General features: G+C 50.5%; 1 protein-coding gene across 1 annotated transcript; it reads left to right on the forward strand.

Annotated features, from left to right (window-relative positions):
* Positions 1-2,069: 2,069 nt before the first annotated feature.
* CLDN1 (claudin 1) lies at positions 2,070-13,294 on the forward strand. Its single transcript, XM_058811920.1, has 4 exons — positions 2,070-2,344; positions 10,202-10,366; positions 10,811-10,895; positions 11,381-13,294. Exons 1-4 carry the CDS (start codon positions 2,122-2,124, stop codon positions 11,541-11,543), a joined length of 636 nt encoding a protein of 211 aa, XP_058667903.1. The 5' UTR covers positions 2,070-2,121; the 3' UTR covers positions 11,544-13,294.
* The last annotated feature ends 935 nt before the right edge of the window (positions 13,295-14,229 follow it).

A 14,229-nucleotide genomic window follows, 5' to 3' on the forward strand; every position in this document is an offset into this window, starting at 1 on the left:
CAGGAGGGCCAGGAAAGGGGTGAATCAGTTCAGTGCTCTGAAGCACCAGGAGCCCTGCACATTCCTGTGCAGATGGACACTGTTGGACTGAAATGACTCCACAGATGTCAATGATCAAATCCAGACACTCCTAAATCCTCTCTCCTTAGGTCCACAAGAATTTCTGCTCTGCCTCTTTACCAGGCAAGGAATTGTTCCTCACAGGAATCAGCTCAAATAGCAAGCACCACGCTGGTTCCCCTGCTCCCTGTATCAGAGTTCTTCATGAATACACAGATAAATCCAGCTACTTTGTTATCTCTACATTGCCAATGAAAACTTTGCTGCTTTCTTCTTCTCCACTCCCAGAAGTATAAAACTGTGGTCCACAGAAACACAGGAAATCATTTATTCACATGCAGAATCACAGCTCCCTAATCCTTCAAAAGTGGAAAAAGGCATAACTGGAAAACTTTGCTACCAGGCAACTGGGGTGGATTTCATCACACCAGCACTGCTGCCTGGACACTGGAGACCCTGAGCCACAAGTGTTTTCAGAGCAAACCAGCTTTGCTTTGTCTCTGGCCGGTGGAGCAAGATTGCAGTGGCTTTTCTCCCCTTTGACCCCCCCTGGCATTGCACAGGACTGCTCAGGTAATCATGAGTGTGTTTGTTTGTCTGTTTGCAAATCTCAGGAAGCAGCTCCAGCAAAATCTCCTAAGTCATCAGAATGCAGCAAAACACGGTGTCAAAACAATGCAACCCCATCCCTACCTCCATCAGGACCTTTATCAGGAATTATCACCTGCTTATCTCAGAGTTTGGGATTACAGCAGGTCCAGGCTGAAGGACCCCTCCTTCCAGCCTGTGGTGAGGGCGGGCAGCACTACCCAGCCCATGCTGTGCCCTCTGAAGGAGACATCATTTCCTCACTTTGCCTGCTATGATGCGTCAATATTCAAATATTCGTGCGGGAGAAAGGGAAACTAGAGTAACTGGACAAACACACACCCAAGACGGAGGACACTCCTTCCTGGTCTGTAATCCCCTGGTTCAATATACCTTAGCAAATCACTGAAGAGAAATTTCTCCCAGTAATGCAGAGGTGTACTGTCCTTATTAAAATGGTAGGTTCAAAAGTTTGGATTTGTTTGTGGATGATGAGTGTTTGCACAGCTGCCTCTCTGAAAGCCCTTCAAAAATCAGAGTGCTCATAATTCCCATTGCTGCTCTACTGCCTCCTCTGTGGCTGGTTATCCCACGCGTGCTGCATGTCCAGGAGCCAGGCAGCGAATCTGCCGGGGGAAAATGTCCCCTGCCTTGCCCGCTGGCACTGAGCGGGGCTGGGGAAGAGGGTCACACACACAGCACAGGTGGAACTGGCACAGCCCTGTCCCCACTCCCCTGCCCGCTGTGCTGGCTCCGGGAGGGACGGAGGGAGACCTGGAGGGCCAGGTTTACAGCTCCAGCAGGTGAATGGCAGCGGCGGGCTGCCAGTCCCAAGGAAGGCAAGGAGGGGTTCGTGCTCTCAGCAGCCCCAGCGCGAGGAGGGGGCAGACCAGGGCACAAACAGGGCACCCTTTCGAGGTGCCAAAACATCCAGGGGTACCAACGCAGCCGTCCTGTAGGGGACAGAAGGGATCATTCCTCTGTGGGGAGGGTGCAGGGAGGGGTCACGGGCCCTGAGGGAGGGTCACTCCCGTGAGGGGGGGTCACTCCCGGCCGTGCCGGGGCTGCCCGGGGCGATGCGGAGGGTCACAGGCCCTGAGGGAAGGTACACTCCCCTGAAGGAAGGTCACGGGCCCTGAGGGAGGGTCACTCCCCTGAGAGGGGGTCACTCCCCTGAGGGAGAGTCACTCCCGGCCGCGTCCGGGATTGCGCGGTACGATGCGGCACGGCGCGGGGGGTCACAGGCCCTGAGGGAGGGCCACTCCCCTGAGGGAGGGTCACTCCCGGCCGCGCCCGGGGCTGCGCGGCCCCCGCGGGGCGGGGCGGGAGCGCGGCCAGCAGGGGGCGCGCTGGGCGCGGGTTCAAGAGGCGCGCGGGGCGGCGCGCGAGCGGCAGAGCAGCAGCGCAGCGCGCGGGGCAGAGCGGCGCGCGCCCTCCGTCTGTCCGTCCCCTCAGGCCCCTCAGCCCGCAGACATGGCCAGCGGAGGGCTGCAGCTCCTGGGCTTCGTCATGGCCTTCCTCGGCTGGATCGGCATCATCATCAGCACCGCCATGCCCCAGTGGAAGATGGCATCCTACGCGGGGGACAACATCGTCACGGCCCAGGCGCTGTACGAGGGGCTGTGGATGTCGTGCGCCATGCAGAGCACGGGGCAGATCCAGTGCAAGGTGTACGACTCGCTGCTCAAGCTGGAAGGTAAGTTGGGGCTGGGAAGATGGTGAGGGTGTCGAGGTGTCCGTCCCGTCGGGGCTGTCCCCTCCGCCTCAGCGCCTCTGGTTTCGGTCGGGGCGGAGGGGACCAGTCCCGCAGGGTCATTACCCGGTGTCGGTCGCGTTAAAGTTCAGGGTGAACTCTCTGGACTGGGTTTGCCAGTCCTATTGCACGTCCAATGTCCCATCTACGCCGTCGTCCCCTCGCCCCCGCCCGGGTGCCTGTCGCTGTCGGGTCTCACGGTCTCTGTCCCGTTGGATTTACTCAGCCTGTCCCTTCAGGGTTGAAGGTGCAGGGCTCGGGGTCCCCCATCTCTTTCATGTCTCCTCATCCTGTCGGGGGTGGGATGCGTGTCTCTTGGGGCTCCCCGGGAGAGGAGCGGGGCGCTCCAGGGGCGGTGCTCGGGCAGGCGCGGGAGCTGCCCCGCATCCCCCTGCCCGCCCCCCCAGAAATGCCCCGGGAGGAGGAAGGGTGAGATTCTGTACGTGCGTTCCGGAAAGCGCCGTGTTTGCGAACAAGTGCTTTTGGCTGTAGAGGTCCAGCCCAGGGACTGGGCTGCCCTCGTTGGGCAGCAGCGCTCAGCAGCGTGGCCGGAGTGGGCTCTTGAAGCACGGGTCCTGTTTGCCTTTGGCTGTTTTGGTCTTTTGTTCTCTGGGAAAGTCGCTGCTGCTCCCGCGGAGCTTTTAAGCTGAGGACTGGCAGGTGAGCTGGCCTTCTGCCCAGGTAGTACTGCCTGGAGTTTTTAGACAGGCCAGTATGCCGAGATAATCTTTGGGTCTCTTATCTTGTCCTGGGACAGTGAAGCCATGGTGTGCAGGCAGGAGCTGCAGCCTGGCTGGCCGGGGGTGGCACGGGGGGTACCAGCCTGGCTGGCCGGGGGTGGCACGGGGGGTACCAGCCTGGCCGGCCGGGGGTCATTCGGATGCTCAAGCCGAGCTGGAGCCTCAGAGAGGGCTGTTTCTAGAGCGCCGGGGCAGATAACTCAGGCTGAGACCGAAAGGGGTTAAAACAAATGTACTACTTTCTCAATATCCCTTGTCTCATCGCAAGTCCTGGAACACCCTCATCCCTCCCTAATTAATAAAATATTAATTGCCACCGTGGTCACCTTCTCTTTCCCAAAAGAGTGAGCAGGCAGTTTCACGTAAACCGATGTCGGCGGGGAGTGTCCCCGAGTCCCGATTGCCACCAGCCCTTCCCATGTGTCACGCGGTGGAGCCCGAGCCACCTTCGCGGCCAGCCCTCATCTGTCCCGCTGTTCCCTGCCCCAAAGCCCCGCAGGAGGTGCGGGTCGCGCCCATCGGGAGCGCTTCGCACCCACTCGGCACTGGCAGGGTGCGGGGCCGTGCTGATCGGGGCAGGGCTGGGCGCGCAGTCCGGACTGCTCGGGGTGCTAATTATGTGTCAGCTCAGCTTCAATCCTCTTATCTCTCACTGGGGGTGGGGGGCGAAGATGCTAGCAATGGCTGAGGAATCTCCATCCACCCCCTGGATGGCTTGAGAAAGGTAACCTTGCCTCGGGGACTGTGTGCAGCCCATTGTGCTGTAAATGGAGCCCGCCTTGAACAGGCTCCCCAAAACCTGCCCCAGGCCCTCCTGACCTGGCCATTCATGGCCGAGCGCCGAAACCAGCTGCTCCCTTCACCTTTGTCCGGCCAACAATGCGGGCTCTTCTCTTCCAGGGGAGGGAGTGACGGGGACCGAGGCTGAGCTTGTGGCGACCTTTTATGTTCTCACCGAGCTCTGCAGGACGGTATGCCTGAGAATTCTCAAATACCAGGGAGATCATAGGGTGTGTTATCCTCAGTGAGGGCTGGCAAAAGGGCTCCTCATTTCTGTGCGCCCTCAGCTTGCTTAGGCTGTGCCTTTCCCGCTTTTAGGCAGATCACGCCTGGGGGTGTACACCTTATCTTTCGTTTTCCCTCCTGGTGTCCCTTCAAGGTCTTGCAGTCACATAGGCCTGGGTCGGGACCAGCAGTTCTGGTTTGGGTGGAGGTGCCAAAAAAAAAAAACAAACCCCCCAAACCGTTTATACCCGATCAACAGCCACACCCCAGGACAGGTGCAATTGAGAGCTCCCTTACTGCATTCATCTGTGTCCCGGTGAAGGTGGCACAGCTGTGTGGGCAGAACTTCTGCCTGGCCAGCTTTCCTGCCAGGGCTTCATCTGCCCCAGGTGCTCTGAGCCACATGGCAGAGCCGCATGCACTGATGGGAGAGGCTCAGATCTGTAATTACTGTGTCCCCGTAGAAAGGACTGAACCTTCTTGCACCTGCAGTAACTCGTGTTGTGGGAATGCTGGAAGGCTTTGCCAGCAAGTTTTGGAACATCTGGTAGCTGTTGCCGTTCCTCTGGATGTGTCAGTGTTTGGCTGCAAGGCAGAGATGGGGTTGGCACAAGCTGATGAGCACCATTAGCCAAGCGAGGGGCCTGCAGCTTCCCGTGTGGGCACACTGCTGGAGTGCACCCGTGCTGGCACTCCTCCCGCAGCTGCGTTCAGCTGAGGGCTTATGTCACTGCTCCTATTCAGGCAACAGAAAGGCTGCGTTTTGCTGGCTTACGTGAAAAGCAGTGCGTGGCCACACGCAGACATAGAGGCAACAAATGCCACCCTTGCAACGAGGCTTTGTTGCACAGCCTCAGCATTGTTCTTGTGGCCCTCCAGCATGGTCCATGGAGCTTAGCCTGGCTTTGTGCTCCTCGGGGTCTCAGGGGGATGGTCCCAGACAGGAGGGAGTAGGGCTCCTAGTAGCTGTCTCTGAAAGGTTCCAGCCCCACCTAACCACATTCTTCTGTTCAGGACAGATGTTGTTCTGGATCCTGTCTAGGCTGTTTTAGCTGAAGATACTCATCGACCTGTTTTTTGCTGGGAGAGGTTCTGTGTTTGAGACAAGCTGAGACTCATCTATCACTTCATCACCAAACCTAGTACATCCACAATGAGCTTTTGTGCCCTAGCCCAAAAAATAAACAAGGTTTTGAATGCCCTCTGGGTCAAGCAACATGGCTGAAATGTGAAATCTTCCCTCCTACACCTTTACCTCCCTGGCTGAGCCTGTTCCAGTGGGTGGGGGGAAGGAACGATTCAAGCTCAGGTTACTGCTGCTCAGTTCTGGTGGTTGGGGAGTTGGGATGGTGGCCCAGGGAGGGACAAAGCATGAGGGACATGTGTCCAATTCTCCATCTTTAGATCTTGATTAAGCAGGTAGAACCTGCTGATATCTGTGCTTTCATGTGGGTTAAGGGTTAATTTGCTACTGTGTTTCTCAATCCTTGTTCCTTCCTGATGAAAAATTGCGATTGAGTGATAAAACAGTCTCATTTGTGCCGGCTTTGAGAAGGTAGAGGGTTACTTGGAATGCCACCGAGGCTGTTCCTGTGCAGGGCCCTGGTGTCTGCAGGAGGGGATGGATGGAGTCTGTCGCAATACACTGGCTTTATTGCTCTGCAGGCAGCTTCTAAGCAGTTTTCAGTAGCTGGTGTTACTGTGTGTTACTAAATCTCTTGGTGAGGGAATTTCCAGGCTTTGTGGGAAAACAGGCTGCCCAGGTCTCCTCTGCCCAGGAATCTGGAAGTGGTGGGATCATGCTTGTTTTACTACCAATCTCTATTTGTCAGTGGGGGTAGGAGGGCATCGAACCTTACTTGCTTTCAGATATGCAGAGTACAAGGCCACTGTTACCTACTGAACTTGCCTCTTGTGTACTGGACATGCAGTAGGGAGTTCCTAACCGTCCCATTTTGTAAAAAACCCCAGGACCCAGAGTCCCTGTCCTGCCTGGATACCTCGGTATGGTCTTTTAGACTTGTAGGGAGGTGATTTGAAAGTGTCCAGACTGGAGTCTGCTGCTGGGTATGCAAGGTGGGCCTTTGCAGGGTCCAGTAGGGGGGTTGAAAGCCTCCAAGCCATTATCAGCTTTGAGTACAACTCCAAAGTGTGAGAGAGATGTTTGCTGGCCACCTCTGAAGCTTGCTCAGATCTTCAGTCCCCTGTCTACTGCACAAAAGTGACTTTCACATGCTGGCAGGGCAGACCTGCCGGATCTCAGCTCTCGCTCCTTCCAGGGAATCCAGCTTTCATGAAACCCCGGTGGGAAGGAAGGCTTTGAAGGCTGCTGGAGGTGGACAGTGGAACATGCTTCATGTACTGTAGGAGTGCTTGAAACTCCTGGGGAACTTCCTTCATAAGGATTAGAGGGAACTGCACAGCATCTGTTTCACCTGTATTTTGTCATCAGTTAGTTGGATGAAGGCCCATGGGAAGGGAAGGAAAAGTCCTTATTTTAAATTAAGGCAGTTGATGAGCATCCATATCAGAGAATAATCAGCACACAAAGCCATTACAGCAATTTTGCCTTACAAACAGGCATTACAAAAATCCCATGGCACTTTCCCAACAGCTTTTCTTTAATATGAAGTGACATAAACAGATTGAATAAGGAAATGGGATGATAGAGAAGACCTTCAAACATCTGCAGGTGAAGTACTGAAGTATTTTTTTATATAACTAAGCAGTTACCAGCAATTACTCCTGTCTCAGTTAATGATAGTTGTGGGAAGGAAAGCATATTACTTAGGCCTCAGATAAACTGAATAAAGTTGCTTGTGTCCAAAACCACTAACAATAATTCTGAATAGTTTGTTAGTATTTTTTAAAAGATGTGGGTGAAACAGGTGTGAGCTGCAGCTGCATGTTTGTGGACTTTGAGGTTTTTTATGCCCTGTAGAATGCACATTTGTAATTGTCATCAGGCATTTTAAGCTTCTGTTTTTCAGTTCTTGCTGCTCTGTTGCTGCAGGGTTTTCAGACGATGTCTCTCATTGCTAACCAGCAATCAAAAGGCTTGGCTTCAGAGTGAATACTGGTTTGTATTGACAAAATACTGTTGCCATCTGACAGCTCTTGTTTAGTGCCAGGCCACTTTGTCTTACCTTGTGTAGGACTGTTTTTTCCTCAAGGGCTCCCAGGGCTGCCTGGGTTTTTCTGTTCCTGTTGGTGAGACAGTTGCAGCAGCAAGGAGTGTGGGGGAAATCCTGTTTTCCCTCTAATATGGTAGAAGTTGTAAAGTTAAATTGCTGTGGATTACTTCTACTTGCTGTCAGCAGCCTGTCCTGTTTAGCAGGTTGAGACAATATTGTACTTGTATAATTTTGGATTTTTAAAGCATCTGGAAAGGCTCGTGTGAACAGCAGAACTATTATTAAAGTAGCTTTCCCAGCCCCTGGATGTGCAGCTTCCATTGACAGTGTGCCTGTTAATGTGTAGTTACTAACTGCTAGCTTGTATGATGATTAACTGTGGCCAGTGCACTGCACACATTGCAAAAGTGGTCGGAGGACAAAAGCCCTGCCTCCCAGGCTGTGCTGGGAGCACAGGGCAGGTGGAGGGTGGTTGGCTAACACAGCCATGTCACATTTCAGCTTCTTGGGACAAAGGAACAGAACGTTCTGCACGGGCAGAACCTGTTCTGCTGTCCCACTGCAAGTTTCCTCCGTGTTTCTGTCCCTTTGTGAGCCATGCATGAGGAGGGGGCGAGGGCACCAGGAGTTGTCCCAGCAGCGTCTGCTGAGAGTGGGCAGCCCTGGGGAATGCTCACAATGCTGTGTTTTGTTCAGCTGCTTCTGCCAAGCTTTTGTGGCATGCATCCAGTTAATACTTATACATATTGAGATTTTGGTGCATTTCATAGTTGAGTTTTTAGAGGTCATAGAAACCTTTTCCAACATTTTCCTTTGTTTGTCCCTTGGCACTGTGTGTGAAGGTGAAATGTTTTTTTTTCTACCCTTATAACTATTTTTCTAGTTTTTAGAGATAGCATTGCCTATTTTGAGCTTCATGAAAGAACTCTTTCAAAACCCTCTCCTATAAAGTGATTTCTTCTGCAGCAAGACTGAGCCAAACTTCCTGTAGTCTTGATAAAACAGTTTTGGTACCTCTGCAGAACATAGGGTTTCCCATGCCTAGTACAAGCTGGTACTCAGCTGTGGGCCTCTCCAGAGCTTCTGCTGTAGGGCACAATTTAGCCTTAACTGTATGGCAGCTGAATTGGTTGCCTGTCAGCTGAAGCCTTTCTGAACACTGGCATCGCTGTTGTAAGGTAGAAATTACTTTTGGAGTGTAATCTCTGACACTGGAGATAAATAAATTAAAAACCAGTTTGGATAGTGCAGTGGTGATTTATGCTAAAGTGACAACTGGCTTTGTTAAAGGGTTTCTGTACGTGCAGCAGATGGGCTTTGATTAACACAAGGGTGGTGCAGAGGTGTGTCACCTTCCCCTTTGAAGGAAGTGAGAGGTGATATTAGCCAAGCTGATGGAGGAATTTTTCCCAAGAAAGCCAACACTCATCTTATGAAAGTGTGTTCCTTCCTGTTGCTCCGATGGTCTTTTTGTTGTGTTGTTTGTAACTGGTTTCATAATGTGTTGACAGAACAATAAGGCTGTGTGCAGGGGCAGATCCAGATCTGTTTTAGAGCAGAATTAGAGCCTGGTGCTGGTATGGGTCACAGGAGTTTTCCTGCACTAGCAGCTCTGTGGGACAAAGTGTAGTAAAGAAGCTGCAGAGGGTGGCTGTGTGGCTTTGCTCTCCTCCTGGCCAGGTCTGGGCTCTGAGTTTCAGGTTGGGCCACAGAGCCCATTGTTGGGGCAGGGACTCAGATGGGCTCACCATGAGCGTGCAGGTGCTCTGTTGAAGGCTTAAATCTTGCCCTTCAAGCCTGAAATGCTTTGTAGAGCTCTACCAGGATGCAGTTCAGGGTGTTTGAGGGGTGAGCTTCAGAACTGAGATTCTGTGTCAGGGGACACCTGTGCCTTGGTAACAGCATGCTCCCTGGAGCTTATTCATTTTATTAACTAGCCCTGTTTGTTCTCAGGGCTTTACAGGGCTGTGTATGAAAATTCATTCTGTTCAAACAAACCTGATTTGCCAGACAATGAAGCTCAGGCTCTTATTTCACTGCTAGTCAGGTGTTTTGTCACCTGAGGGTTTTTTTAGTAATGACTTGATTTACATTACTACTTTTCTTTGGTATCAAGAAAATCTAAGTTCAGTAGCTCATATTCATAGGATTAATGTGTCCTCATGCCTTCAGATGGCTCCATATGAAAACCAAATCCCGAGGTACATCAAGTCTGTCTGCTGAGAACTCACTATGAGAGGCATCACTCCATGTTCCAACTCTTCAAAAGCACAAGAAGCTCTTAAAGCATTTAAGTGTCTGAGTCAGTTAAGCTAAATATTTTATGTAGAAAACAAGGTATTTTTCAATTGTCCGGGAAAGTCCTATTTCTTTTGCCATTGTATTTTTGTACCCTCTGAGACTCAAACTGAGAATGTAGCACAAAAACATCTGAATCAGCACCGAGTTACTTGTATAAAAGACAGGTTTTGGAAGTGTTGAGCAGTAAATGGGCCTCTCTGTCTGCTGTAGCACTATTCATATGTATGTCACTATTCATATTAAAACATGTGCTTAAGTACTTTGTCAAAGTAGAGCCTAAATCTGAATACTTCTTTTGATAAACAGATATGTCCTTCCAATTGGGATTCAAATGATCAAGGAACAAAAGATGTCTGGAGGCAATTCCCAGGTCATTTCCTGCAAAAGGCCCGTTGCCTTGCATGCCCTTGTTTGCCATGCATTTTAGAAGAGGCAGAGAGCCCTCTGATCCTGATGCATGGCAGCCTTGAGACTAAAGCTGAGAAGGAATGTCTTGCTTGGCTGTATCCTGTGTATTAGGGAGCAGGAATATTTAGATAGAAGATTGAGCCCAGTAATTTGAATTTTGATTTGTATCTTGACTTTACTTTGTGGGTAACTCAAATCCTGTTGTCTTCCAGGCAGTCTGCAGGCCACAAGGGCTTTGATGGTGGCTTCAATACTCCTGGGGCTCGTTGGAATGTTTGTTGCTGTGACAGGCATGAAATGCATGAAGTGCATGGAAGATGACCAGGTGAAGAAGATGAGGATGGCTGTCTTCGGTGGGGTGATCTTCATCATTTCAGGTTGGTAACACACAGATGTGTTGAGTGTGCTGTTTCCTAGGTGGCACATATCCTATGCAGAATGTGGGAGGGCTTGATGTGTTGCTCCAAGAGCATTTTGGTCTGGGAACTCCTTAGAGGACTTTGGCTCAGGCTACCTGAGGCACCTTGGCACAGCATTACAATCTCCATATGGACTTCATGCTTTCCATATCTGTTGACCCTGCTTCAGTGAGAAAAGGCTGTCAGCAGAGCAGTCCTGCCTTTGCTGCATGTAACTGCAGGAAGCCTCAAGTCTGCTCTTAACTTCTGTCCCAACCAGCACTAAATGGAACAGCTCAGAACTTCCAGGGTAGCAGCAGCTCAGCTTTACTCCAGATTCTGATTCTACTGCATTCTTACTTTTGCAGTGATATTTTTGCTGATTGTTTTCTCTTAAACCATGACGTTATGTTCTCTTTGCAGGTCTGGCAGCACTGGTGGCCACCTCGTGGTATGGCAACAGGGTGGCTCGGGCCTTCTATGATCCTTTCACCCCTGTCAACACCAGGTACTGACCCATTTGGTGTAACACACTATGGTTTAGCATGACAAGTAGTCACAGGGCTTAGGTTTGGGTAGCAGTCACTCAAAACAAAGAAAGGAATTTTCTGAACTAGCTGGGCTGGCTTCAGGCTGTGCAGAAAGAGCTGTGACTGGATCTCATTATCCATGTGGCTCTTAGGTCTTGGCTTTAAGGTAACATCACTGCCAGAGATCTCACAGCTGGGACTTCTGTAATTTTTGCCCCACTATGTGCTGAAGGGCTGGTTTGCACAGAGGTTGGCCTGCAGCTGTTGGGGGTGACCCAAAATACTGGAGAAACCCAGCTCTGAGCTTTGAGGGTCAACAAAGCCTGACTACTCCAAGCTGCTGCCTTGTAGGAAGCCACATCCATCCCAGTTTCTGCTTCCTCCCGCTATGTGTGAATGTATAACTGCAAGTAATACCTCTGGATCACAGTGATTCTCACTTTCTCTCTTCTTTCTTCTCCAGATTTGAGTTTGGGTCAGCTCTCTTTATTGGCTGGGCAGCTTCATCTCTGGCCATACTGGGGGGATCCTTCCTCTGCTGCTCCTGTCCACGGAGAGAAACTTCATATCCCCCCACCCGAGGCTACCCAAAAAATGCCTCCTCCACAGGGAAGGATTATGTATAAGGAAACAAAGAAGAGGAGCCACCAGCACTGGTAGTGAAAGCATTTTGGAGAGGACACTACAATGCCACTGTCCTGAGCAGAGTCCAGGCTCTAGGTTCTGCCTTCCTCTTCTCCCAAAAATGTGTATATTTTTGTAATCCTCTTTGCTACTGGACGTAACTTCTCCTTTCTCTCCCAGCCCGTGGAGGAAGGCTAGCCTAGATTCATAGGTATTGCCACTGGAAAGATGAAACCTCCAAGCTTGGGTTAAGTTTAGCATTTGGGAGTAAAAGGGAAAATGATACTGTTTTTATAGACGGATGTTGGTGCTTTTTTTAGTTGGTTGTTTTTATTTTTTTTAACTAGATGGTAACAATTCAGTCCCATATCCCATTAAGTTAGAGCCCAGTTTGGTGTGTGTAGAAATTAAAGGAACTTATATACAGAATGATGAAACCAATAGCTTAAGGGGAAACATAATTTTGGGGAAAAGGCTTTACATGTAAGAATGTTTGGAGATGTAAAATGCTCTTGTACTGTCTTATTGGCATCATCTTCAGCACCCTCCTTTCCATGCAGACAAAGGGTCAGAAACAAATTGCTGTGGCTTAAGTGGAAATCCACATTGTCCATGCACATGCTGTTGGCTAATGGAAGATGCAGTGTAAGGTAGAGACCACAGAAGTTACCAGACTCCCAAAGCATCTGCAGGTTTCCCTGGTGCCAGGGAAGAGCTCAAGGAAAAGGATTGCCTTCTGTTTTCACTGTGTGTCTATGGTGAGGCTGTGGCTGTTCCTTAGACACCGAGTGCTGCCAGTGGTTGTTTCTCCATGTTCCCACCCTGGCAGCTGAGCTTCAGCTTTGTCCCTGTGTCTGTTACAGGTCACCTTTTACACTCTCCTCTTTCCTCAAGGCTTTCTCACTTGGGCTTAGTTTCCCAATCTCTGTTTGCCTGAGGCAGCTAGCTGTGTAAAACCAAACTGAATGCACTGCCACTCCCTGATGTTTCCCCAAGGATACCTCACACACTGCCATTCCATCCTGTCTATTTCTTGTAAACACTTCCAGTGATGATATGAAGGCAAATTCCAAGAAAACTGACCCAAAGGTTATGGCATTTGCTTGTAATCCAAGTTCACCAAAGAGGAAGAAACAAACATTTTAAAGATATAGCCATCCTTGCATATTAAATCATGTCTAAAAAAATAATAATGCTGTTCATCAAAGGTTCCCACCCCTTCCCTTGAAACACCCACTCAGTCACTTGGTGTTGGCTGATGCTGGGAGTTAAGTCTTGTGATTCCTAGAGGGATGGTGCCACTTCTCCAAAGCTCCAGAAGGAAACTGGTACTTCTGACCAGGCTTTATAATGGTGTGTATGTTCAGAGGTATCAGATCTCTTGATTTCTTTCCATAGACAGGGAGAGCCTCTGGCTGAGCTGTGTACCACATTGGTGGTCTGTACAAACCTTGTACCTGACTCCTGCAGCATAAAGTTACTAAAAGAAACCAACCAGAGCATTTGCTTCAGGCTCGAGTTGCTGTTGGCCTGTACTTGGAGCTGGGCCATGTGGCTTCCCCTTCTCCATGGGGAATTGCCTCTGCACAGCAGCTGCCTCGGGAGACCTCTTGTCTTGGGAGGTGGCAGCTCAGGTCACATTAAAGAGCTGCTGAAGTCTGTGCTTTTGTATTCGCATTAACCCTGAGCCAGGGAGCAGATGCTTGTACTGGGAACTTGTACAAAGTGTTTAAACAATTTCAATAAATGGACTTTTTTAAGGAAAATCAGACTATTACTTCATTTCTTGTTTTTGAGCAGAACTTGGAACAGTGCACATGGAAGTGAAAAGTGGGACTTGGGCTTTTGGGAGCCTGCCTGCCAGGATGGAGCTTGTTTAGCTGTGTGTATCTACAGCAGACTTAGGTGGGGACAGATCTTCTGCAGTGAGTCAGGCAGTTGTGGCCTCTGGCAGAAACTCACTCAGTAATTGCTCCAATTGCAGCCCAGAAACCAGAAGGTCTGCTCTGCTCCTCAGCAAGGCAGGCTGCACCCTGGGTGGAGCAGGAAGGGGCAGGGGCAAGGCAGACTGGCCCTGGCAGGGGAGTGGGAGCTGCAGGAATGGGGAAGGAATGGGATAAGGAGCCAAGGTGTTCCCAGGAGAGGTGCTCTGCCTTCAGAGCAGGGAGAGTTCTGCTGATCCATGTATGACTCCTTCATCTCACTCTAAGGCCCTTCAGGGAGTGTACTGTGTGTGCTTCTATTGTGACAGCACAATATTTCTTGCAGGCCAAGTAGAGAATGGTTCCTGTTGGGCATGGGGTCTTACAACCTGCTCTGATACCTCCCCAAGCTCTAGCCCCCTGCTTCTACCTGCCCTGGAAACCTTTTTCTGTTCATCAGGGTTTTGAGTTCATCCCTTTCATATTTTTAAGTACTTGTGATGAGGGGCAAACTGTATTTAAAAAATTTTCTTAAGCTCGGTCAAGGAGCTGCCTCCTCTAGTCCCTCACTCTCCAAGGGCTGTTTGCTTTTGTGATTACAGACAATAGGAACAAAGCTAATTAGGCCTTGTAAAGCTGGCAGAGCAAAACAGCCAGGCATGTGGCTGGCTGAGTGAGCTTGCAGTGCCTGGAGCAGGCTGGTTGCCTGGCATAGTTTGGGCTCTATGGTCATTCTTATTCCAACCTGTCAATTAGTCAAGGATTT

Source organism: Ammospiza caudacuta, chromosome 11 (genome assembly GCF_027887145.1).
Source record: "Ammospiza caudacuta isolate bAmmCau1 chromosome 11, bAmmCau1.pri, whole genome shotgun sequence".
Classification (NCBI taxonomy): Eukaryota; Metazoa; Chordata; class Aves; order Passeriformes; family Passerellidae; genus Ammospiza; species Ammospiza caudacuta.